The 26,418-nt window shown below is 51.2% G+C and overlaps 1 protein-coding gene across 2 annotated transcripts in view; it reads left to right on the forward strand.

Annotated features, from left to right (window-relative positions):
* Positions 1-16,788, forward strand: part of LOC120387626 (protein-arginine deiminase type-3-like) — a 34,623-nt gene extending 17,835 nt beyond the window's left edge. Inside the window, exons 5-16 of one of the 2 annotated variants that reach the window (XM_039508558.1) lie at positions 39-156; positions 1,236-1,361; positions 3,076-3,254; positions 4,468-4,571; positions 5,246-5,357; positions 5,772-5,879; positions 6,829-6,980; positions 9,016-9,160; positions 10,102-10,195; positions 11,106-11,185; positions 12,874-12,999; positions 13,290-13,675. In XM_039508558.1, the coding sequence (XP_039364492.1) occupies positions 39-156; positions 1,236-1,361; positions 3,076-3,254; positions 4,468-4,571; positions 5,246-5,357; positions 5,772-5,879; positions 6,829-6,980; positions 9,016-9,160; positions 10,102-10,195; positions 11,106-11,185; positions 12,874-12,999; positions 13,290-13,307 (1,362 nt within the window). In that variant the 3' untranslated portion in view covers positions 13,308-13,675. Of the gene's footprint in view, positions 1-38; positions 157-1,235; positions 1,362-3,075; positions 3,255-4,467; positions 4,572-5,245; positions 5,358-5,771; positions 5,880-6,828; positions 6,981-9,015; positions 9,161-10,101; positions 10,196-11,105; positions 11,186-12,873; positions 13,000-13,289; positions 13,676-15,775 lie in introns of those variants that run through there. The other variant, XM_039508557.1, reaches the window with a different exon arrangement.
* The last annotated feature ends 9,630 nt before the right edge of the window (positions 16,789-26,418 follow it).

Genomic DNA, 26,418 nt, shown 5'->3' on the forward strand with positions numbered 1-26,418 from the left:
TCATTTCCGTACCAAGCCTGTCTGTGTTGCCTCTGCAGAGAGAGTGGACATGGGGCCCAGATGGGCAAGGAGCTATCCTGCTAGTGAACTGTGATAGGGACGACCCAAAGTCCTCGGATATGGACAACATGGATTTCTGTGTGCGATCGTACGCAGGTACTGGCAGGGAATGGATCACTGCTTTGGGAATGGGCGTTAATCCGATGATGCAGAATGTCTGAAATTCCAGCCAGGTCAGGCCAGAATGCAAGATGTTAGCTGAGTCCTAAGAAGAAACTACATCTATATAAAAGGGAGTAGTGAGGGTATGAACACTGGACACTAGCCCAAGGAGTGTTCATGGGCTCCACTCATCAGAGATAGGCCTGGATTTTCATGGCCCACATCCATGAACTCCAGGCACATCCAAGGTATCTCAGTGATATCATAAGAACTGCAAAAATGTTTGCAAAGTGGTTGTGTTAGAAGTGTAACCCTCTAACTGAGCCATGTGACTGACGGGCTACTGGTCGTGTAGTAAGACAGCTCCAGCTTAGGCCAATTTTCAACCCATAGCTGGTCTACCTTCTAGGGCAGCCTAGATGTTGGGTGCCGCTTATGGAAGACCATGTCCAAGATATCCAGGGGGGGTTATTTTACATTGTGATACTACTAAGCTTAAGGCGCAAGTCTCTTGAAAATAACCCTGTTGAACGGAATAGCCAAGGGGGCATCTCTCTTCTCTCTTGGGTACCCAACCACTTCTAGTTTTGATTTTTGGAGGGTCACCTCTGTGTCTCCAACGCTAAACAAGAGACACCTGGCTTGACAATAGAGCTTACAGCCTTCCCTAACCCACACCTGAAAAAAGGAACACAACGGAAACCGATGGGATGGGCAAAGCACAGGGGTCCCGTGTTCCAGTGCTCTAACCTCATAGCTTCAGAATGAGCTGCAATTTCCTCCTTTAGCACCAGCCCAGAAGAAGTGATTTCCCCATCCCTTCTTGATACAGTTGGTGTATATATACAAGGATCCTATCAGACCTAGCATTACCTGAGGGGTAGAGTTTCTATAGGGGGATTACATACACTGTGGACCAGATCCTCAGCGGGTGTACGTTGGCCTAGATCCAGTGACACCGGTGGGGCTAGGCTGATAGGCAGTTAGGTTCCAGAGATGTGATGATCCAAATCTGAAAGCAGCCGCTTTAATAAGCCCCACTCTTTTCTCTTTTGGTCTCCTCTTATCCTCAGACCTTCGGGACATGTCATGTATGATCTTGAGAACTCAAGGCCCCGATGCAATCTTTGACGACCACAAGTTGGTTCTTCACGTTTCCGTGTCCGATGCAGACAAAGTGGGAGTTTTCCATGCTCGGGGTGAGTATCTGGCTGCTGCGGGCTTGGAATTGCAGCTCCGGGCCGAGACATGCGGAGTGTCTAGAATTCCCTCTGCCTGTGTGCCACCGCGTTACGCTGCAGTCTTGCATGACCTGATAACCTACTCTGGAGAGCGGTAGCACTTCAACAGCCTGCTACAAGCAAGCGGAAGAGGGTGTTAGTAAAAATTGGCTGGAATATTGAATCCATCCACGGACCTGCCCCTGCACCCTGTGAAGCATGTGGGAGCTTTGCTACTGACTTCAAGGGGAGCAGGATCGAGTTCTGAAGTTGCCCTCAGGAAGGCCACCCTCTGCATCCACGTCCATTTACCTCCACACTTTTGCCCCCGTCTCGCAAACACTTCCACACACGGCCTGCTGCTTGCCTGCCTCCCCAGCTCAGGGAGGACCAACGACAGGCCCCAAAGCTGGCCCGGCCCTTCCTGCAGGGCACAGTTTTATTCTTCAGGCACAAACCTCCCAGCATATCAAAACAAAGCTATTCCCCCAACCAAAGCAGGCTTCAGTGGCTTTTCCCCGTGTCTTCCCTCCTACTCCAGGGCCTGCCAGCATCCTCCCAGCAGTGCTCAGGCTTGGACAGGGCAAGGAATCTCCTGCCCAGCTGGGTCTGCTCGTCCCCCTCCCTGTTTGGAAAACCCTCCATCCTCAAACAGGGCTGGGGGTGGGGGTTCCAGGGCCCCAGACTTTAAAGAGGCAGACCACCCTATTACACTCAGGCTCGGCTGTAAGCGAGTGAATGCTTCCATTGACTCAAGTGGGACCATTCAGGTGCTTTAACTCGTGCCTGGATGTTTGCACAGGTGGGGTTTTCTGTGGTATTTTTTGAGAAACAGTGGCCTAGCCCTGGAGTGGGGGAACTCACAGGCAATCTTTGCCCTCCAGGATGCTCCTGAGCAGCGCTGGAGGCTCATGGCCAGAGTGCAGTGCTGTAATTATACTGTATCACAATAATGATACAGGAGGGGGCAGAGTTAAGGGTGTCTGGTCAACCTTAACTGTTGCATCTCTCTGCTTTTTTATTGAGTACGCCTCCGTGCCACCTTAACATCCTTTTAGTGCAACATCCTAGTGTAATCAAATGTCACTGCTGCCCATTATGGGTGTCCGCAGTGCTGCCAGGCCAGCCTTTGTCCTGTGCCAGATGCCCCACAGCTGAGGCAAGTGCCGCAGGTGATTCAGCTGCCAACTGGGGGCCTCCAATGGATGCTCTGCCAACTGCCCCAACACCACCCTCCTTCCCGGGCCACTCAGAGCCCCACCCTTCCCAACATGCAAGTGCCCTCCTGCCAGTGTCTTCCCCAGCTGGAAAAAGAGACCCATTTCCACCAGATCCAACACATGCCCCTGTTGACCTGTTCCCACGATCCACTACATCCATGGCTTTGCACCAGTGTAGGCTGCAATTTACATTGGTGGATTTAACTCCTGCGAGGAATTGGGTCCACTGGTGCAAATCATGGCTTCGCCTATCTCCATGAGGGGTTTGCACTGGTGCAGCTACACTGCTAGGGCTAATTCTCCATGTAGACAAGGCCCTACACAAGGTCTAGTCCAGTCGTCCAGCAATGCACTTCCCGTCACGTCTGGAAGCTTGATCCCCAGGAGCTGGGAACAACCACACTACCTCAGCTCGCTCCCTTGTGCTCAGTGTGTTTCCCCCGACATGTCAGTATCCTCCTCTACATTCGTAGGCGATGACGTTCTCCACCAGTACGAGCACGTGCTGGGGTCCGATGAGCTCTCCTACGTAGTGGACCGTCCCAGTGGACAAGAGGAGGACACCTTCTACGTGGAGGGATTGGCCTTCCCGGACGCTGACTTCTCAGGGCTTGTTTCCTTTCACGTCACGCTGCTGGATGTCCCGGCTGAGGTACAAGCAGCCGCTGCGCTCACTTGGCCTGCGCCTATCTGGGCTGGAGAGAACAAAAGTGCCGCCGAGTGGCTTCTCTAGTGGGGGTTCTGCCGGTCCACCACACCCCTCGATGGCGCAGCAGCAGCAAGGGCTGAGCCTCGGCCTGCTGGATCTTAAAATCTGAATCTCTACAAAGGTTCAGCCATGGCTGCGGTAGGATGTCAACCACTGCCCGTGGCATGATCATCACTGGAGGAGGCCAGAGCACTGCACAGCGTGGGTGTAGGAGATCCAGGCATGGGGACTGAAGGGCTCGTGTCCCCATCCCCTGAGCTGGGTGTTTCAGTCATGGAACGGTTCAGCTTTGGAGTCCTGCAGCTGGTGCCAGGCCGCTGGCTGCTAGCCTGCAGGATTAGCCTTTGCAGAATTGATGTCTCTGGTGGGTCACGCAAAGGGAAAGCTGCTTCTAGACAGGCCTGCTGGAGAGCTTGGGGAGAGGGGATGGAAACTGGACAGTGTTGGAATAACACATCCCACAGCCCCTAAAACCAGCCACGGTCTCCAAAGCCCAACGGGGTAAATGAGTGGTATGCTCTCCCAGTGGGCAGCTTGGTCCATACCTGCTGCTATGGAGATCTCTGTTACAACCTCCTCGGTACTAATGAAACACACTGGCAAAGAGAGTGTGCTGTGTCCACAACTAGTAGCTGGTTCACTAGGGGATAACTACCTACAACTGCCGCCAGCTAACGGAGTTGCTTCTTTAGCTGAAGTGACAGCAGGCTTTAGCAGCAAAAGTCGTTGGTTTGACCCATGCTGGGGCCCATAACACTGGTAGGAGAATGTGAAAATGTCCTGGCTGGATGAGGGGCAAGTCCAGCTGGGCCCAGGATTTTAATGCTAAATACTTAACAGGAGGAAACTGCTTTTGAATAGCAACTTAATTGAGGTCTCCTGCCATTTGAGCCAGGCCTGAGCCTCCCCTTCCTTCTGGGCAGAGGCGCTGAATGTCCATGTGAGAGGCTTGAATTACAGTGGGTAAAGGGCCAAAATGCATGGGAGCAGCAAAGGGACGGATAAAAGGCATCACTGCCCTCCACACCCTGTGGGGAGGACGTAGCAGAGAGATGGCAGAGGTCAGATGCAAGCAGGGATCTCCTTCCCCTCCCGAGAGATCTTCGAAGTTGGACTAAGATCCATCAATCACCTCTTGTTTCTTCCCCTCCCCTAGAATCTTCCCGAGACCCCGATTTTCACAGACACGGTGGTTTTCCACATGGCTCCCTGGATAATGACCCCCAACACTCAGAGGCCTCTGGAGGTCTTTGTCTGCAGGTGAGGGCAGGATGGGTCAGTTGCTATGGGGAAATGGGCCGAACTGTCGTTTTCTACCCAGGGGCTCGATCCTGCAAGGTGCTGAGCCCTCTGGCCCCGGTCCAACGCAGCCCTTCAGCACACGCGTAACATCAAACACGCGCGTAGCCCCGTTGAGTTCGATGGGCTTTGGATCAAGCCCCAAAGGCCTAACAGGGATTTAAGAGCAAGCCGCCCCCAAAGATCTCTGCTTGGGACCCAGCCCATATAAGGATGGGCCTCTTTGGGCACGTGAAGTCAGATTGTGGAGACCTTACAGCTGTCCCTGGTCCCGTCGTGCCTGGAATCGCTTGGTTATAGCCTGAACCGTTTCCATCAACACGCCCTTGTCCCATGGGAGGGCAAGAACACCTGGGCCAAAACCCTGAAGTGGTGGCAGTGAGACCGATGGGTGAAAAATTCCCTCTTGATACCCAGGAAAGGGGCTCGGCTACTCTCAGGCACCAAGCCGATTAGCGCCTCGTTAACGTACTAAATCCCCTGTTGGATAAATAACGGTCACCCAATCCATTCCCCACTGTTTGACTTGGGCCTGCTGGGCTCTCCCCAGTGACGGGCTTTTTTTTGGGGTGGTGGGAGAGTGTCTGTTTGTCCCCTAGTTTAGGCCTCACTCTCCTCCCCTGTTTCGTTCCCAGCGTGAGCGACAACGCCGACTTTGTGGAAGCCGTGAGCGAACTCGCCAGGAAAGCCCGCTGCAAGCTGACCGTCTGCCCGGAGGTGGAGAACCGGAACGACCGCTGGATCCAGGTCAGACCGCCGGGAGCGGGAAAGCCAAATGTGCGGGCCCTGCGTCTCTGCTGCATGTGGAGTCGTTGACGGCTGCCGGGTGGTGTTTCGTGCCCTTGTCAGTCACTCAGTGCAGAGCAGGTCATAAAGCTCGGTCACATCCTGCTGCATCACAAGCGTCCCTGGATGAAACCAGCGAGGTTCAAAGCTGGAGGAGTGGAGCGAACACTCCAAAGAGGTCGTTCCAAGAACACACTGGGACGAAGCGAAGAACATGCCTGGTCTCTAAGCTGCTGCTCGGCAGTGGTACAACAGCAATCCCACGTGGGCTTGTCCAAAGCCCATCCAAATGGACAGCAGTCAATTCTGCAGGTTCTGGGTCAAGCCTGGCTTGGTTGGCCATTTATTTGCCATTCTCTTTGTCCCCTCTAACAGGACGAGATGGAGTTCGGCTACGTGCAGGCTCCCCATAAAACGTTTCCCGTGGTCTTCGACTCGCCCAGGGATGGAAAGCTGCAGGACTTCCCTTTTAAGAGCATCTTGGTACGTGACGCTGTCTAGCGGTGCCAGCACTCCATTTAACACCAACTCGTCGGAAAGTTTGTGTTGAAAGGCTTTGGGGGTTTTGGACAGAAAATGCATTTTTCAGCAATTGAGACACTTTGAAAAATGCATCGATTTTTGACCAGATTTCATTAAAAAAAAATGGAATGAAGTGTTTTTCAGAATGGAACCTTTGGATTTTTCATTTGGAAAGAACTTTCCAAGACTAAATTCATTGGGGGGTTTTTTTACTATAATTTTTGTTTAAAGTTAAAGGTCAAAATCAACATGAAATGTTGGGGATTTTATCAAAATGTTTTGATTGACCCAAAACAAAATGACCCCCAAAAATTTGTTTAGCAGAAAATGTTGAAGTATCTTTTTTTTGGTGAAACAGAAAATCTGGTTTCCGTCCAGCTCCGTGCCCCTGCGATGGAATTCTGACTCCTTGGAGGGCTGTAGGACCGACTCAGGTTCTGTTCCTCACAGCCAGATGTGCAGCCCTGTTAACTTGTATTCAAAAGACTAAGCGTAGGCCTCTGTAGGGTTTTCCGTCCACAGACCTCAAGTTGTTTGCAAAGGGTGAGGGGAGAATGCCTTCATTTTACATATTGGGAAACTGAGGCACTTAGCGGCAAAGTGGCTCAACCAAGGTCTTACAGGGAGTTGGTGGCAGAGCTGGGAATAGAATAATGTAGGTTTGACTTGCCATGCTGTGCCCATTCCACTGGACCACTCTCCACTGGACCATGGTGCCTTTTTATTTGGCCACTCCAGACAGAGCTTTTAGAACCAACACCAGCCCCATGAGGCTGCGACTTTATCTGATTCAGTCGCAGCAGGGTATAATGTATCTGGTGTCGCATACCCATTTAAGGCCTGGGCCTCACCTTGTCTGAGTTACGCAATTCACTGCTCTCAATTTCATTGTCATCTTGTTCCCTGGTAGGGCCCTGATTTTGGCTACGTGACCCGAGAACCTTATAATGAAACGGTCTCCAGCCTCGACTCTTTTGGGAACCTGGAAGTCAGCCCTCCAGTGACCGTCAAAGGGAAGGAGTATCCCCTGGGGAGGATCCTCATTGGCAGCAGCTTCCCCAGGTGAGAGGCATGAGCATGTGTCTCCTCCTAGCTGAGCTCAATAGGAGTAGTTGTGGCAACAAGACCAAGTTACACGTGCTACAGCTTTCCAGGTGCACCAGTGGAATATCAGTGCCAGGGGGAGCAGAGGATGCAGGGAAGCTTGGCGGTAGGGAAAGTGACAGCTCTGGATATGGACACACAGAGAAAGGCGTACAACCTACTCCCATCCCACGGCAAGATGGATATTTAACTCCTGAATTGCTCATTCAAGCGAATTCCTCCATGCCTACTGCTGCAGTCCTTCGCTTAATTCATCACAGAACTGCCTTACACTGGTGGAGCACCTACTCATCAGAATTATAATTTATTATTTGCGTTGTGGTAGGATGCAGGAGCCCCAGTCTTGGGCCAGGATCCGAATGTGCTAGGTGCTGTACAAACAGCAAACAAAAAGCTGGTCTCGGTGCCAAAAAGCTGACAGAAGAACCTCCTGACATGCCCCGCACCACAGGGACATCCAAGTATTTTAACCACTGGGTCTATCTTTTAACCGACATCCCTTATTTGGTGCCTAATGTCCTGCAACTAGTATCCAGTCAAGCTACCCAGAAGCATCTGATGAGCTAATCAGTGTGTGGTCAAGCAACAGTTATGTCCAGGCTTCTGTAGTGATACAAGTCTCTGATCTGGCCACGTTGAGATGGGGGATCACTTAAAAAACGAGCTTTGCTCCATATTTGGCCTAGGGATTTTCTGTGTGTCCTTGCAACGTAGGTGCTGGGGCTGCCACGGACATTCAGACTGGAAATGAGGGATAAGTTTTTAACAGTGAGAGTCATTAACCATTAGAACAGTTTACCAAGGGTCTGGTGGATTCCCCAGTGAGAGAGAGACGCTCTCGACCATACACAGGGGCAGGGGCAGCACGTTCTGCTGAGGTGAGGAGGATGTGCTGGGAGAACCTGGAGGGCCCAATCGACCATACACAGAGCTTGAGGAAGAGACCAAAGACATTACTTCACCCGCCTTGTCACTCTAATATCCGGAGACCAACACGGCTACAACAACACTGCATACAACCGTGGTAGAACCATAGACATGCGGGGCTGAAAGGGACCTCTGAGGTCATCTAGTCCACCCCTCCTGCGCTAAGGCAAGATTAGGCACACCTAGGGATTAAGCCTCGTGCTGGGCGCTGCACAGACGTAGCTAATGAAAAGCAGGCTGCAAGCCCTTGGCGGAAGTAAAGCAGCATCACCAGGAACCCTGGCCTGATGGAGGCGGATTCTAGGCGCACATTAGACAAGGTGCAGTTGAGACGATTTCAGGATGATTCGAGTTGTTGGCCTCAGCTTCCTGGCAATGTATTACGTAAACCACGAAGTAGTGTTTACACTTTGCATGGGGCGGTCAGGTTAGCAATGACACACCTACCACGGATCTAGAGTTTATTGGCCTTTAGTGCTAGACGAAGGGAATCTGGGGTCACAGACACGCCATGACAAGGGGGCCTGTGTCCCATCTCCATTTCATGGTGTTGCTCCCTGCTTGGAGTGAGGGTGTCCGCCCCGCTCTGCTCTGCCCTCTCACAGAGGCAGGAGAAAGAGTAGCCCTCTCCTAACTCCCTCCCCCACCCCACCCCAGTACTTACCCCAGGATCTGTTGGGTATGTGACTAGGCCAGCTGCACTCTTCTCCTCTTGCCACACCCAGGGTTGCTGGCTGGGCGGAGCCCCCAGATCAGCCGGTCATGGAGTTAGCCCCGTGCATCTCAGTGAGGAGCTGTTCTTCTCAGAGCAGTCGTTTCAGGTTCTCGGCAAACTCAGGCAGACGTCCCTGCCTGAGTTACACTTGCCTCATGTTTTCAAGCTTTCCTCTGCAGCCGTGAGGGCTTTGAAACGTACTTTCATCTGACTTCCCAGGGAAGTGGGTGGGGCCTACCCATGAGCCTGTGACATTTATGCCTTACTTTGGCCCTGTCCACCTTGTGTCCCGATTCTGTTCTTAACTGAAGAATGTGTCTGGCTCATCTCTTGCTTCCCTTTGGCCTCTAGGGTTGGTGGCAGGAGGATGATGAAGGCCGTCAGGGACTTCCTCTGTGCCCAGAAAGTGCAGCCCCCCATCGAGCTCTACGTCGACTGGTTGTGTGTGGGTCACGTGGATGAATTCCTGAGCTTTGTCCCAGCTCCGGGCAGACAGGTACCGCTCGCTGGGTGAGAGGTCCGGGACCGGCCCCGGGCAGACGGGTACCGCTCGCTGGGTGAGACGTCTGGGACCGGCCCCGGGCAGACGGGTACCGCTCGCTGGGTGAGACATCTGGGACCGGTCCTGGGCAGACGGGCGCCGCGCGCTGGGCGGGACGTCTCGGACCAGCTGTCCCTTCTTTTCCATGAGACCAAGTTTCCCTAGAACGTGTCTAGCAGCAAACCAGGCATAACCCGGTCTGGGATGGTAACAACATTGACATGGTGCTGTAGGAACTTGACCAATGGCCTCATGATTCAGAACGTGTCCACGTGCACATGCAGGGGGCCAGCTGGGCCCCAGCAAACAAGGACTTAGCGTCTGCTTCACCCTCCCCCTGAACAAGCACTCACGGGGAAGGGCTCTGAGAGGCTGCTTGGGGGCAAGGGGTGGCAGTGATCATGCCTTTGAGAAGATCAGGCTGAACTCAGTGGAGCTCTGTTGATTTACACCAGCTGAGGAGCTGGCTGACTATGTGCTTAAGCCTTTGTGAACTACGCAGGCAAATACTCTTACCAGTAAGAAAACTGAGGCATAAACTGTAACTTACTCAAATGCCAAAGAAGAAGTCAGTGTCCAGTTTGAAGCTCCTGAATTCCAGTTCAATCCTCAAGCCCCCAGAGCACACGTCTGCTCCAGCACTGCCATGTGCTTTCTAGACACCTGTACATTTTAGGGAGGTAAAAACATGTGGCACTCTCCTCTGCAAGATCCCTCTTTTCCAAGCTGAATTTACCTCGCTCCAGGGAGAGTGTAATGAGCGTGGGTACCACACCCATTGATCCAGACTATTGCAACCGCTCCTTGTAGACTGAACCCACGGGGCAGAGGGTCTGTAATGTGCAATGTGAGTGAATGGCAAAGATCTGTCACTGAACTGGTTTGTCTCTCGACAGGGTTTCCGGCTGCTCTTAGCCAGCCCCAGTGCCTGTTACAAGCTGTTCAGAGAGAAGCAGGAAGAGGGCTGTGGAGAAGCCAGGCTGTTTGAAGGTAGGAGAGCTCGGCTTTTTTCCTCTCTCCCGCACCACTTCACACATTAGAACAAACCATCCGGAAGTTTCCGCCTGTGGTGAACCTCAACAAGCTGCTCTACGGGCACAGGACAGCTCAGCAAAGAGCCGCTCAAAAACTTCCTGTCAAAACTGTTTTAACGGAAAATCTTCAATTACAGGAAATTTTGTTGAGGAAAAAGTTTATCCACACAAACTTTGATTTGTTCATTCCCCCTCACGCCCCCAGAAAAAGGTAAAATTTCTGTTTGGTTGTGCTGTGGGGTGCCTCATGTCCAACTCTTCTCTATAGACTAGGCTCCTGGAATAAACCACATCTCCCAGGGTAACCATGGCTGGGTTCCCATGATGCACTGCTTCCTCTCTCCAAGAGGGGAGGCTGTAGTGCATCATGGGACATGTAGTCCTTCCAAGGTGCCTAATCAGTTGAGAAGAATGAGAGTTTGAGGCACCTGAATTACAACCACCATGAAGCATGACAGCAGCATATATTTTTTGAGTTTTAATTTTTTGGTATTCATAGACTATCAGGGTTGGAAGGGACCTCAGGAGATCATCTAGTCCAACCCCCTGCTCAAAGCAGGACCACTCCCCAGACAGATTTTTACCCCAGTTCCCTAAATGGCCCCCTCAAGGATTGAACTCACAACCCTGGGTTTAAGCAGGCTAATGCTCAAACCACTGAGCTATCCCTCCCCCCTCTAAATTTTCCCTGTCAAAAATTTTGACATAAATGACACTGTCACAACTTCCCCTGGGAAAAAGAAACCATTTTCTGACCAGCTGAAACAAGGCTCTTAGATTGATCTATAGATGCACGTGGGTTACATGTACATCCTTGCTTAGCGTGTGAATTTTCATTCATCTGTTAAATTTCTTTCTTCTTACAGAGTTAGAGACAGTCACCACCACCACAATAGATGAGATTCTGGCCAATGAAACCCTGAGGAGGGAGAACGACTACGTTCAGGTAGGAACAGAAGACAGAGCATTGGATGCCGGACTCTGGTAACCCGATTGACCCTTCTGTCCACCTAGGTGCCGGTGTAAGAACCTATCGCTGTTGCATGTGAGAACCCTACTGAAAATGCCTGGTTGGAAGCAGTTCGTGGCAGACTGGAGATGTGGCCTAGAGAGGCTGCTAGAAGGGGGCTGCTCACAATACACACAGCCACGTTGAAAATGGGATTTTGCCACTACTAAGAAAATCTGACTTTTTTGAGATTCTTGCACTCAGACCGTCCTGTTTTTACTCACAACGGGCCATGGTCTAGCTCAAAGGGGATGAAGTACTGAGTGAAAATGGGTTATTTATGGAGGGAAGAGGAGGTGGCTTTGTGGCCAATGTAGCAGAAACGGCTGTGTCCAACAATGAGCAGGTCAGGGCTACTGCACTGCAACCCTCGGGACAGGTGAGAGAGACCGGGCCGCCCAGGGGCCCCGCGAGCCCTGGCCCGGCGGCGGTCCGGGTCTTTGGTGGCATTTCGGCAGCGGGGGACCCTTCAGTGCTGCCGAAGACGCGGAGTGACTGAAGGGCCCCCTGCCGCCGAAATGCCACCAAAGACCCGGACCGCCGCCGGGTGAGTACAAGTGCCGCAGCTCCCCCGCTTTGCCCCAGGCCCCCTGAATCCTCTGGGCGGCCCTGGAGACAGAGCACGGGAAGCACCGAGTGTGTCCAGATTCACAGTGGAGCCGGAGAACCAGTGAAGTAGCCAGGGAAGACTTTGCCTCGATTTATCTCAGATCTGATACGAGGCCCTAGCAATAGCCTAATATTGGCAATTAATTTGGCAATTGATCTTTGATTATCAGCAGGTAAGTATACCCAGTGGGCTGGGCTGGGATGTTAGATGGGGTGGGATCTGAGTTACTACAGAGAATTCTTTCCTGGGTGCTGGCGGGTGAGTCTTGCCCACATGCTCAGGGTTTAGCTGATTGTCATATTTGGGGTCGGGAAGGAATTTTCCTCCAGGGCAGATTGGCAGAGGCCCTGGAGGTTTTTCGCCTTCCTCTGCAGCATGGGGCATGGGTCACTTGCTGGAGGATTCTCTGCAGCTTGAGGTCTTCAAACCACGATTTGAGGACTTCAGTAACTCAGACATAGGTTAGGGGTTTGTTACAGGAGTGGGTGGGTGAGATTCTGTGGCCTGCATTGTGCAGGAGGTCAGACTAGATGATCATAATGGTCCCTTCTGACCTTAAAGTCTATGAGTTGGGTTCATGGCTGGGTTTTGGGTTTCACATGCCGCCACAACCGTCCCTCCATGTGAGGTTCTATCTCCATTTCAATTCCCAATTTACTTCCATCCCACGTCGTCTCTTACTGAATCATAGAATCTCAGGATTGGAAGGGACCTCAGGAGGTATCTAGTCCAACCCCCTGCTCAAAGCAGGACCAAACCCAACTAAATCATCCCAGCCAGGGCTTTGTCAAGCCTGACCTTAAAAACCTCTAAGGAAGGAGATTCCACCACCTCCCTAGGGAACCCATTCCAGTGCTTCACCACCCTCCTAGTGAAACAGTTTTTCCTAATGTCCAACCTAAACCTCCCCCTCTGCAACTTGAGACCAGATAGCAAAAATGCTGCCTCTCCAATCTGCTCCTCCCAGAGCTACCTGTAGCAGGAACAGTTTTGTGACCTTGTCCTTCCACCCCAGAGCTGCATCGACTGGAACAGAGACATCCTGAAACAGGAGCTGGGCCTGGGCGAGAAAGACATCATCGACCTCCCCCAGCTCTTCACGGTAATCGACAAGGAAGCCAGTGCTTTCTTCCCAGACATGGTAAGAATGGTGGGAATAAGGGCCTCTTCCGTTTTTTCTTGCATTTCTGGGGCTTAAAAAATGTTTCATTGTAGACTATTTTTAAATAGTTCTGATTTAAAAACGCAAAACTAAAGGAAATCTTGCAACAAAAAGTCCCTTTGAAGTGAAAAAAATCAAAACATTTAAAAATTTTCTAAACAAAACACTGAGTTTCTGCAGACTTTTGTTTTGTTTTGTTTCTCCAATTTGGCCAAACCAACTGGAATTCACAAAAATTTCAATGTTACCAAATCTGCATTTTTCACCAGAAAAACAGTTTCACCTGAAAAATTTCATCCAGTTCTACTGGATTCTTCTCCGGGGACTGGGTTTCGCTGAAAACATTCAAACCTTGCTGAGTACAAGGCTAATCTTCATTACAAGACCTCCTCCTCCGACAGCCCATTCGGAGTCCAGCCTCCTTCACAGCATTGTCAGCTCTTGTAATTTTATTGGGATCACTGTTGCCAACTCACGATTCTGGGGCAGCTGTTTTTCCATAAAGCGCCAACCACCGGAGTCAAGTGACTGCATGAGAACCTCTGCTTTTTCGCTTCGTAACCCTCATGGTTGTGAAGGAAAGCTGAACATGTGAAGTCCCCTAATGGCTTGGAAGACAGAGTCAAATCCAAAAAAAGGCAACATTGCATGGTTTTTAAGACAGTGTGATAGGATTTGGGGTTTTTGGGTGGAGGGGGTGCAGACGCTGATTCATCTTAGGGTTGACAATGGTGCTTTAATTAACAAAACCTAGAGCGTTTCATCAGGAGATCGCAAAGCACTTTACAAAGGAGACCAGTATCATTACACCCACTTTACAGATGGGGAAAAGGAAGGCACAGAGTGGGGAAGAGACTTGCCCACGCAAGCGAGGGGTGGAGCTGGGAATAGAAGCCATGTCTCCTGAGTCTCAGGATAGTTGCTTTTTCCACTAGACAATGCTGCCTTCTTTAGGTGCCTGGCCATCTTCTGGGCCCACTCCAAAGCTCAATTAAAGTCACTGGGAACCTTTCCATTGACTTCAGGTCGGGCCCCTTGTCAGGAGCGCATCAGGGTAGGGGCTGTGTTCAGATAGTGCCCAGCACTGTGGGGTCCTGATCGTAGCCCCCAGGCACCACCGTGATAATTGGTGATTCATAATTAAAAATAGCTGAAAATAAAAGTGGATCCTAAAATGGTGCGTTAGAGTTTGGCTGGGAAGCGCTGCCTCCTGTCTATGCAGAACAGCAAAGTCATTCTCTTCTGCCACGCTGGAGTGAGACGTCTGATCGAGCCAGCCTGCTAAAAATAGAAGCAGGATGGGGCAGCCACCCCGAGCACGTGCCTTGGATTTCAGCGACGCTTCTATTTTTAGTGCACTAGCTCAGTCGGCGCTAGAGTGGGTACGTCTCCGCCAGCTGGAAATCCCACCTCCCGCTCTAGCATCGTCACGCCCGCAAGGTACATTTACGCTGCAATAAGAGCCGAGGCAGGGCCGGGGCTGCCCTGGGTCAGCGGACTTGGGCATACATGGTTCAGGCTACGGGGCTATAAAATAGCAGTGTAGACATTTGGGCTTGAACCCCTGCGAGGCGGGAGAGTCTCAGCCCAGGCTCCTGCCCAAGCCCAAATATCTACACTGCTCGTTTTAGCCTTGCAGCCCAAGTCGGCTGACCCAGGCTCTGAGACTCGGCGCTACAGGGGTTTTATTGCAGCGTAGGCATAGCCAAGGAGACCTCAGCAGAGACTAGCTAACCCTGGTTGCAGCATGGCCAGGGACACCTGTGGGAGTCGCGTTCCATTAACTGTACAATATTTTCTATGAGAATGGAGACCCTCTCTGCTACTTGATGGCTAAACACAATCCAATTGGCTCAGGCAAGGCCCTGTGACTCAAAACTCTTTTATCCATCAGTTAGGAACTGTAGAAATTACACTAAGAACAGGAGTACGTGTGGCATCTTAGAGACTAACAGGGTTGTGAGTTCAATCCTTGAGGGGGCCATTTGGGGAACTGGGGTAAAAAGCTGGGGATTGGTCCTGCTCTGAGCAGGGGGTTGGACTAGATACCTCCTGAGGTCCCTTCCAACCCTGAGATTCTAGGATTTATTTGAGCATAAGCTTTCGTGAGCTACAGCCCACTTCACCAGATGCATAGAACAAAACCCTGGTCACGTTTCTGGCTCCTTCCCATTTCCAGCTGCTACATTGTATTTAAGAACCGCTCAGCTGCCTTGATTTCCCTATTGTCCTTGTCCAGGAGGGCAATTGCTCTTGGTGCCACGGGGATGGTGGGTGGTGGCATGGACCCTCTCTCCTGCCGTACACATTGACGCATGGGAAGGGAAGTGTTCTCCCAGCCACAAACAGGAGAGGGAGCTAGTGCCTCTGAGAATTTCAGCATTAAGCTGTGGCCCAACTTTGAGATCCTCAGCTCAGAAATCTTCAGCAACCCCCAAGTTCTGGGTGGGACTCGTCAGTGCACTGCCTGCCAGGGTCTGTATAACAAGGAGTCAATATACTACGCCTTGTTTAAAAAAAAAAAATCTCAGTAGCAGAGGGGCTTATGCCAAACTTTGGGATGTCTGGATCTGCAGCCGAGGTTTGTGCCTTGAGTCTTCACTGTATCCCCCAACACTTGGCTGTGCAATCTCTTTCTTGTCCTCACACTGGAGTTATGCAGAAGACACTGCAGTGAAACCCTTAAAGGAATGCGTCTGGCTGTTGTAACAGTATACTCAGTGCTCCCATCCTGTCCTTCCTCTTCTGGCTGCAGGTGAACATGATTGTCTTGGGGAAACACCTGGGCATCCCGAAGCCGTATGGGCCGATGGTCGACGGGCGGTGCTGCCTGGAAGAGAACGTTCGCTCCTTGCTGGAGCCGTTGGGCCTGACCTGCACCTTCATCGATGACTTTTTCTCCTACCACGCTCTACTAGGGGAGATCCATTGCGGCACCAACGTCCGCAGGAAACCCTTCTCCTTCAAGTGGTGGAACATGATCCCCTGAGCAGAGGGGGTGATATAAAGCTCACTGCTTTTTTCAAGAGGAGGGAACTAAAGCTGAATGTGACCTGCAGTTTCCTGGGGTTCACTTCACCCACCACTGAATTTGTAACTTCAATAAAAACACTACTTTCTAAAGAAACCCCTTACTAACCTGCATAGGAAATCGCTAGCTACCCCATCCTCTTCCCTGCCGCACGAGTCGGACAGTTTGCTGGGACTGTAATCCCCACCCGTTTCTTGCCTCTCATCAAATATAGGACCTTAAAGAGGTGTGTCTCACCTAATTTATTACAGCTACCTGGGTACCTATAAGGCCCCCAATCACCATGTATTTATCCTCATCTGTGTTGTAGAGAAGTATTATCAGCCCCATTTTACAGATGGGGAAATTGAGGCACATAACGGTTAAGTGATGTGGCCAAGATCACATAGGAAGACTGTAGCAGAGCCAGGAACAGAACAGTCTGGTGTCCCAGTTCTGTGCCTTAACTACAGCTGACTGGAGGATGACAATTCCCCCACATGGCAACTTTCAAGATTTTTGAAGGGAGGCAGTGGGGAGGGCATTGAGCTGGGATGCAGAAGACCAGTCCCTGTTCGGCCTCATTCAAAGCAGATTGTTTTCAGCTCACTCTGATTCAGGGTGTAAATCTGAGTCTCCCACATTCCAAGCCCGTGCCCTAACCACCAGGCTACAGGGTCTCTCTCCCTCCTCCCTGGTTCGGCTTTGATGAAACTACATATTTTGTTGAAAAAAGCCAACTCCAGCTTTAAGCACGAGGCCCCACTTCTGCTACAGAAAGCAAAAGCTACAAGTTAGGGAGAGTAGCCAAATCTGAACCTGCCTGCTTGGGCTCGCTGCTCTACCCATTCGCTGGGGGAGCTGCAACTTTCTATGCAAGGTTGTTTTTTTTTTGGTTGGTTGGTTTGTCATTTAAGGCAGTGGTTCTCAGCCAGGGGTAGGTGGATCCCTGGGGGTACGCAAAGGTCTTCCAGGGGTACATCAACTCATCTAGCTATTTGCCTAATTTTACAACAGGCTACATAAAAAGTACTAGCGAAGTCAGTACAAACTAAAATCTCATACATAATGACTTGTTCATACTGCTCTATACACTGAAATGTAAGTACAATATTTATAGTCCAGTGGATTTATTTTAGAATTAAAGGGTAAAAATGAGAAAGTCAGCAATTTTTTCAGTAGTAGTGTGCTGTGATACTTGCACTTTTAGGCCTGATTTTGTAAGCAATTATCAGAGGGGTAGCCGTGTTAGTCTGGATCTGTAAAAGCAGCAAAGAATCCTGTGGCACCTTAGAGACTAACAGATGTGTTGGAGCATGAGCTTTCGTGGGTGAATACCCACTTCGTCGGATGCATGTAGTGGAAATTTCCAGGGGCAGGTATATATATGCAAGCAAGAAGCAGGCTAGAGATAACGAGGTTAGTTCAATCCGGGAGGATGAGGGGTACAGTTGTCTGGAAAAGTTGAGAGCCACCACTTTAAAGAAGTTCTTTGAGTCCTTAAGCACAGGGGCCTCCTCACAGCCACACCTTACTGCCTTACAAGAAGGCAAGCGGCCTGCAGGGCTGTAGCTTTTTCTGTTTGGAGGGTGAAAAGTAACTTTTCATCACTTCCACTCCAACCATTCGACTTTCAGACCAGGCACGGTAATATTTCTCCCAAAGCACATCAACGGCCAGATGTCCTGAGTTGGGAGAAAACACCTGACTGGATAATAAAGTTCTGACCAACTGGAAGTTGACCAGCATGCTGTGTTATGTAAAGTCTGAGAGCTCACAGATGCACAGGGCATACAGGTTTTACATACTCTTCTTATGGCAGGGCAGTAGCTACTGAGTCAGAGTCTGGGTGTAGTGTATTCTGTAGTCATACCCTTAAGCTCCTTGTAAAATCTCTTTGCGAGGGCAAAACAACGTGTGTGTTCTTACCCTGCGGTGGCTAACACGATCACTTAATTAGCTGTTACCATTCAAGAAAGAAATCTTAGTCAAGGTGGATATTTCTCTGAAAACGTCAGCGCAACGCACAGCAGCAGTCAAAACGCTAACAGAATGTTAGGATTAACTCTTAGGAAAGATATGCAATGATGTGTGTCACAGAGTGTGGGGGAGCACAAGGCCCTGCACCCCCAGCTTCCTGCGATTTACCAGGACACTCAGCCAGCCAGTAAAGCAGGAGGTTTATTTGGACGACATGAACACAGTCCAAGACAGGTCTTGCCGGTACAGACAACAGGACCCCCTTTAGTTAGGTCCATCTGGGGGCCCCAGGGAGGCCACCGCCGTCGGGCGTCCCTCTCTATTTTCCAGCCAGCTTCCAAAACTGAAAAAAAACCCTCCAGCCCCTCCTTCCCCGGCCAGGAGGTCACCTGAGCTGTCTGTCTCCAACACAGGGGCGGCTCTAGGCACCAGCAAACCAAGCTGTTGCCTGGGGCGGCCAAATCTAGGGGGCGGCAGGCTGGGCCGGGGGACAGTCATGCCATGCTGCGGGTGGGAGGTCCCGCGGATGAGATGGATGACCCGCAGGGGAGGGCGCATGGGGGCGCGCATCCCGCCTGCTCGCTGGACCTCCCGCGACCGCAGGCTGCCAGCGGCTCGCCGAGCCGCGGACGGGCCGCGCGCGCGCGCGCGCCGCGCCGCGGAGGTCAGCCGGTTCGGGCGGCTCCGTCCGCGGAGCGCGCCATGCCTGCGCGCGTCCGCCTGCCCCGGCCGTGTGGACGCTGCGCTGCGGAGCTCCCGGGAAGGGGGGAGAGGCGGGACCGCGGGAAGGGGCGGGCGGGCGACACCCGGCGGCGCCGCTGGGCAGCCTGCCTGGGGCAGCCCTGCTCCAACACCTTCAGTTAGCACCTTTGTAGAGGAGGGGCCCCAGGCCATCAGTTGCTAGGAGACAGAGTGTCAGGCATTTAGGTGCACTGGCCCTTTGCTCTACAGCAATCACACCCCCTTATCCCACCACCTAGATACTTAAGTATCAGAGGGTGAGCCGTGTTAGTCTGGTTCTGTAGAAGCAGCAAAGAATCCTGTGGCACCTTATAGACTAACAGACGTTTTGCAGCATGAGCTTTCGTGGGTGAATACTCACTTCTTCGGATGCACTACTTGAAGTGGGTATTCACCCACGAAATCTCATGCTGCAAAACGTCTGTTAGTCTATAAGGTGCCACAGGATTCTTTGCTAGATACTTAAGAACTGCATAGGGGACACTGAGGCACCAGCACTGTATTCAGAGAAAACATTTAAGAACATTCCCAGTTCATCACAATATGCAAATAAGAAAAATATCATAACACCACTAGGAAAGGTCCAGCAATGAGGATTAGGCAAGTGGTCAAGGATGCAACCCCATGCTTGGGCGAGGAAGATGGGTGGATCTCTCCAAAATTGCCCTGCTTGTTCTATACGAAGGTCTGGAACTAGCCCTTGTCAGAGACATGGTCCCTTGGTCTGACACAACGTGACTGTCTTTAGGATACAATATCCCAGTGAAGAGAAAGCAGTTTGCAGCTCTGACCTGTGGTGCAGGCCGAGGAAGCCTAGGATACAATAATTTTTTTTTTTTTTTTAAAAGATCTCAGTGGAGGAGGTGACTAAAGGGCAGAATTAAACATGCAGCATTTTTCTCACCCAGCTGTTTGTGAGCCAGCGTGCGTCCGAATGAGCTATTTAATTTAAGAGCTAGCCAACGCCGTCGCAGTCCGAATAGCAGCGCAATAGCCACTTTGGATAAACTCTTCCAAAAGCTGCTGCTTCTATACGCCGGTGCAGATCTGTTTTCACACAGATTCAGCTCCTTTGATTTCCAGTAGGGTCAATCCTGACTCACAACCATGGGAGAAGAGAATTGGGCCTGTTGCATTCCTGGCTTACCAGCTCCATTTGGCTTGGAAGAGAACCCATCCCATCCACGAGCGGACTGTGCTAGGATGCTCTTGGTGAGGTGCTACTGCCCTCTGCTGGCTGATCCAGCATGGACTTTTGTCCTTTGGTTAAAGCAGAAGATGCAAATTGGGGATTATGTCCGGATTCCTTATTCCTCCTGGTCGTTAGGGGCGGCAGAACAGTCCAGCCCTAGAAAGGCAGAAGGCCCAGAATATTGGCGACATCCCACTGCAGCCAGGAACTAGCAAGCCTGCCCTCCCTCTCTGCGTCAATCTGGAAATCTGCTCCCACTCCCATCGGCTGCCCTCCTCCACCTACGCCTCCTACAACAGCTTGTGACGGGCTGCTCTCCAGCCCTGTCTGCCACTGGACCACAGTGGCTTGATATGCATTACTGGGGGTGTGATTACATCCCCCTGCCGCACACCCCGATACAGCTGCTGCCAGGTATCAGAGGAGCATTGTCATTGCCGCTCACCTTCTCCCGCTCCTCAGCTGATTTTACCTGCCTGCCTTGGCTCACCCCTCTACCTACATTCAGGCTGCTGGTCACCACCACCTTCCCACTGTCCATCCCTCACACCTGTCCTCACTACCTCTCTCCCCCAACCCAGCCTCTCCAGCTCTCACCTCCCATGCCTCAGAGCCACAACCCAAAGACCCCCCGCCACATACACACAGAGACATGCTCCAACACTTGCACACCCAGTTTACGTAGCCACATGTTCTTGTAACCTTCATCCTCCCTCAGTCTTGATTGCTGCTACTGCCCATCTCTAAAATCAGCTCTTTGGGCTGGAACCGTGCGGGACTGCTTCACAGAACGCCTAGCACACTTCCCATGCTGTAGGAACGCGAGCATAGGAGCTGCCAGGATGGGTCAGACCCGGGATCCAGAGTCCAGCGTTCTGTCTGGCACACTGGCTGGTAGGGTTGCCAGGCGGCCAGTTTTCAACCAGAACGCCTGGTTGAAAAGGGACCCTGGTGGCTCTGGTCAGCACCGCAGCGGGGTTGAGGCAGGCTCCTTGCCTGCGCTGGCTCCGCGTGGCTCCCAGAAGCAGCTGGCATGTGCCTGTGGCCCCTAGGCGATAGGAGCACCATGGCCAATAGGAGCTGCAGAGGCAGTGCCTGCGGACATGGGTAGCACACACTGTGCAGAGCAGCCTGGCTGCCTCTGCGCCTAGGAGGCAAATGTACCGGCCGGCGCTGGGAGCCTGCCTTAGCCCTGCTGTGCTGCCAAGCGCCTGAGGTAAGTGCCACCTGACTGGAGCCTGAACCCCCACCTACACCCCAACCTGCAGCCAGAACCCCCTCCTACACCCTAACTCCCTCCCAGAGCCTGCACCCTAACCCCCATCCCAGCCCTGAGCCCCCTTCTGGAGCCTGCACCCCACAGTTCCTCCCACACCCCAAGCCCTCATCCCCAGCCCCACCCCAGAGCTTCCACCCCCAGCCAGAGCCCATACCCCAGCCCTGAGCCTACTCCCAGAACCTCACTTCTGGCCCCACCACAGAGCCTGCACCCCAACCCCCTGCCCCAGCCCAGTGAGAGTGAGGGAGAGCAAGAGACGGGGGGTTTCAGATGGAGCGAGTGGAGGGTAGGGCCTCAGGGGCGGGGCAGGGGCAGGACGAGGATGTTTGGTTTTGTGATTAGAAAGCTGGCAACCCTACTGGTCAGTATTAAATGGTTCACAGGAAGAGCATGACACCCTGCAGTGGGCAACTAAACCAGAACCTATGCAAGGGGGAAATTCCTTCCTGGCCCCTGGTAGTTAGGGGCTGGAGCATGGGGGTTTATATCCCCGATACATTTGGTATATTAAGCCTCTTTTTAAGATCAGGAAATTACAAGTCATGGCTAACAACCCTCCATGGTTCATAATCCCCCAGAGTCCTGGGGAGAGGCGCTGAAAAGGTTAACTCATATTGTCCTGACAATTTAACAGCTTTCTAACATGGAGTCTTCACAGTGAAGCACTTTAGCACGTTGAATTGGGTAAAGCAGTGAGAACGCAGAGGATCCTGGAGATGAAAGACTTTCTGATCCAACAAACCCGTTCTGTTGAGTGGACTGCAAGCGGTAACGGCCCCCAACAGACTTCTGGACCAAGCAGATTTTTGGTATTGCCCCTAAGGGTTCCTAGAGGCCTTTGGTTTTAGAGGTGCACAATTTTTTTTAACCCCTTGGTTTGTCTATGTAAGAGGGCAGTCTCCTCTCATCATCCACCCTATGTGCCGACGGGAACAACTCATTCGTTTTGGGGGGCTGAAGAGAAAGGGTGAGGGAATAAAGTAAGGAAAGAGCAAACGTGAAAGGAGCAGTTTGGGTGGCAATACAATGCTTGAGGCATCAATTTAAGAAATCAGGGAAGAACTCTTCACGTGCTGTTATGGTAGGGACAGCTGGCAATACTCTATGGCCACGGCTTACTCAGCAGATGCTATTCCAAGCATGACTCAGCGGAGGTACAATAACTGACTGGCGTGCCCAAGGCACAGCGACATGGCTTTTGTCAGCCCTGGGAGAGCGACCTAGACTCTATGCTGCCATCAACGTGTAACTGTTCGGTGGGAGGAAAGAACCCAGCTTACACCTCAGAGCCCTGGCGGAGTTTGCAGCGGTGGCAGCTAGGAAAACCCCTTCTCCCCCATGTTTTTACGTGTAAACTGAGCCAGTTGCTGTGGGGGACACAACTGTGGAATCTCGCCCTGCCACTTCTGTGGTCACTTCTCAGAGAGCAACTGCACGTCAAGAAGGGAGGCACCGATCAGGGGGTGAAATCCGCAGTACTGCTCTTGAAATTCCCTGTTCAGATGTAGGGTCACAACCCTCTCCCAGCTCCGACTATACAAACCGTCTTTCTCAGAGACCCCTCTCAAGCTGCAGCTGAACTAAGGGGAAGACAGGGTTTGGAAATGGAGTTGAGAGCAGGGAGAACAGCAAATTCCCAGAAGCCTGCCAGATTGCTCACCCTGTAATGCAGAACTTTACATCACAATGACGGGAAGCCAAAGAGGCTTAGGACTGTCAGCTCTTTGGGGTAGGGACTGCCTTTTTGTTCTGATCATACAGCGCCTAGCACCACGGGGCCCTGTCCATGATCGGGGGCCCTAAGCATGTCTACAACACAGGGATTGCTTTCCCTGCCCTCTACAGACACTAATATGTACCCACGCTGTTTGGCGCACGAGCGACAGTGCAAGAAGTGCTAGTAACGTGCAAAGGACATTTGTCCGATGTTTTAACTATTCCGTGCCAATGAAATACTGTGCTAATCCAGCAGGAAATAGGCACAAATCGGCCAAAGACATGAAAAGCTACTACGTCGCCATGTCAAAAGTCAGGCTACAGTCAGCAGTGAACGAAAGGCCTGATCTACCTGCAGTTTGGTGGCCTAAGTGGAACGAGTTGGTGGTCACAGTTCAGTTTCTAGAGAGCAGGAATAATGCAAACATTTTGGCGGTTGGCACCCTTGTTAGCTTCAGCAGAGGCCAGGGATTGATTGGGCCAAGGAGACCGAACTCTGATTGGAAGTGGTTCCTCTAGGTCAGAGGTTCTCGGTGAGCCCCTCTTGGGTGGGGGGTACAGAATGTATTCCAAGGGGGTGAGAGAAGCTCGGAGGAGGCGAAACACCTTACTGCACACATTTTACCCACAGCAGTGAATAACTAGCAAAGCTGAGTCCTTCAGACAATCAGGTCCTCGGATGACGCTGTGCGCGTATGTACTTGTGTGGCAGGAGAGGGAGGGGCCTACACAAACACAGACACAAAGGGGGGGGCCGTGATCAAACAAGTTTGAGAGTATGGCACCTTTTTCACTAGTAAATTCACTTAGGGGAGCACGCCCACTTCCAGGCTATCAACAGAGGCCTGTGAACCAAAGGGTGTACACAATGACCTTGTTTATTTAAACATTTACTCCAAGAAATATAAAAAAAACATGAAAATACAATTACAGCACTAACCCAGGAACCTTTCAGCTCGTCTAAATCAAAAACTGCTCCAAGATCCTTTTTCTCAGACTCTCCTTCACTCTCCCAAGGTAAGAGCAGGAAGAAGGCAGCTGGGGGAGAAGTTAATGAGGTGCATGAATAATGTTTGATTTCTAACTACCACAGGCAGGACTCTGCTTACCTTGGGAGGTTCAGCCCCTTTTGGGTTGGAATAATTTTTGGGTGAAGGTGAATTATAGATTTTGCTGTTTTCGCAAAACCATCTTCCTGAAGAATTTTTCTAGTTTGAGAATAAATGGATTACTTAAAAAAAAAAAAAAAATCTGAGGAAAAATTATAGCTGAAACTCAGCTTAATGCTAGGTCAGATGGAGTCGGCAACTGTTAGCACACGGCCCTCTGGCATGCAAACGTCCAACCCCAGAAAGGGTCAGTAAGAGTTAAGATTTCCAGTGCTGCAGCCCAAATTCTTGGGAACAGGTCACGCACAAGTCAAACCTCTGTCCGCTCATGTCCTGCATCTGTTAATCGGCTAGTATGCAAGCCAAGGACACAGTCTGAAGGGAGATTTTTGTTCTGGAGTCTGGCATTAGAGAGAGAAGAGACACAGACAGGCCGCAACTGCAGCTCGGTAAAAAGGTTTTGGGTGAAAAGGCTCAGGTGAGTTTGATTGTGGCAGAACCTCTGGCCTGGATTTCTATTCTCAGGACAAATCTCTTACTTTCAGGCTGACTAATTTAAAGTGTTCAGTTTATGACACCGGGGGGCCCATTGGCAGAGGCACTGAGTGCCCACAACAACAACTGATTTCAAATGGGAGCTTTGGGTGCCTAGTGCATCTGTGGAGGAAAAAAAACAAAGCAAAAGAAATTCCAGGTGGCTAAAATTAGCCTCCTTTAAACACAGACACTCAAAATTAGTCGGCTATTTTGGAAAAATTGCAGCCGTCCTGCTTGAAGGTGGTTTATAACCACAACGGCACATGCAGGCACCTGGCTGAACAGGAGTTCAGTTCAGTTTCATTAAACACTTGATGCTGCTCCATGCAGAATTAACCAGGTGCAGACACTGCAGCTGGCTACACCTGTGGTTTGACAAGGGAAATCCCACTTTTCTGGAAATCCACCTGATGCAAAGTCTAGGGAATCACGTAAGTCAATAGAAAAAACTCCTATTAAATTCAACGGGCTTTCAAATGGGCCTTAGATACGTGGCTGGAGGAGGGGGGGGAAGACAGTTAAGATTGAGGCCACTGGCTTTACTCCATATTGTAGACGGGAAAGGCTGACTGACGTTATTAAACCAGCAAAGCAAAGACTCAATTGCAGAACTTCTCCACCCAGCTGCTCTCCATGTTCGAGGAATTTTTTACTCTAAACACAATAAAAAAAGCTTTTTGCAGTAAGTACTGCAAGAATCCCAGAACTGCAGTGTAACAGGATGCCAGCAAACGTTGCCTCTAGAGATCAGTGCAACTTGCTAGGGTAACGAGAAAGGAAAAGCCGTGCTCATGTTTGTGTGGAGACAGAGCAGAGCACTCTGATAAAAGGCACCTTTGTTTCTCCAGCACAGTCCAGAGTACTGGAACGGAAGAAACTTTTGGCGGGTATCTGATTGCAATCGAAAAATAAGAAACCTCCGAACCGTCCAGGGCTGGGAGCTCTTTGCATCTCTCCGCCAGTAAAACCAATTTGGTTCAACAGCTGCGCAAGAGTCCAGTCGAGGGCCAAGTCCCTGCTGGGGGAACTGCTGCCCATTTTCACCAGCAGAGTCTGGCCCAGCACCTGCTCCAACACCCAGTTTGGAGGAATCGGATGGCTCGTGGGCAGTAATTTCCAAGGGCAGGAAGACAAAGGATCCCCTAGCGGATACCTGCAGGGATCTGGTCAAAAACCGCAAGTTTTTAGGGAAAAAGACATTTATTGAAATGTCAGTGTTGAGGGGTTGTTTTCTGACCAATTCCAACCCTCCTACTGTCTGAGGCCCTGATCCTCCAAAGACTTACGCACATGCTCAGCTACGCGCTCAGCGCCGCCCACTGACAGCTGTGGGACTTCTTCTGTATAGGACGTATTAAGCAGGCAAATAAGACTTGTTTGATCAAGGTCCACGTCTCACCGACCAAAGGGAGAGGCCTGGGCTGCAATGTTCTGATCTAACCCCTCCCATCCCCAACAAATTCAGTGGTGTTTGGATCCTGGGTTTTCATTTAGGCCCATCTCTGAAGACTTCAGACTCTCAAGGAAAACGTCAGCGGGGCAAATTGCGATGAAAACCTCACAAACACAACTACCCTTGGAATCAACTTCATTTACAATTAACACTCGGGAGCACCGCTCGTGCCAGCCTTTTCATAAGTGACCCCAGGTTTTGATGCCCGACTTGACATACACCTAGGGCTTCATTTTTCAGAGTGGGTGAGCACCTGCAGATCCTGTTGTTTTTAACTGGAGCTGTGAGTGCTCAGTTCTGCTGAAAAATGAGCCCCAAAGTGTGTCAGATTTTGGGGTACCCATCTCCCAAGGCACCAGGGGCTACTTGAATGCGTTGGCC

The sequence above is a fragment of the Mauremys reevesii genome, linkage group 21, assembly GCF_016161935.1.
Source record: "Mauremys reevesii isolate NIE-2019 linkage group 21, ASM1616193v1, whole genome shotgun sequence".
NCBI lineage: Eukaryota > Metazoa > Chordata > Testudines > Geoemydidae > Mauremys > Mauremys reevesii.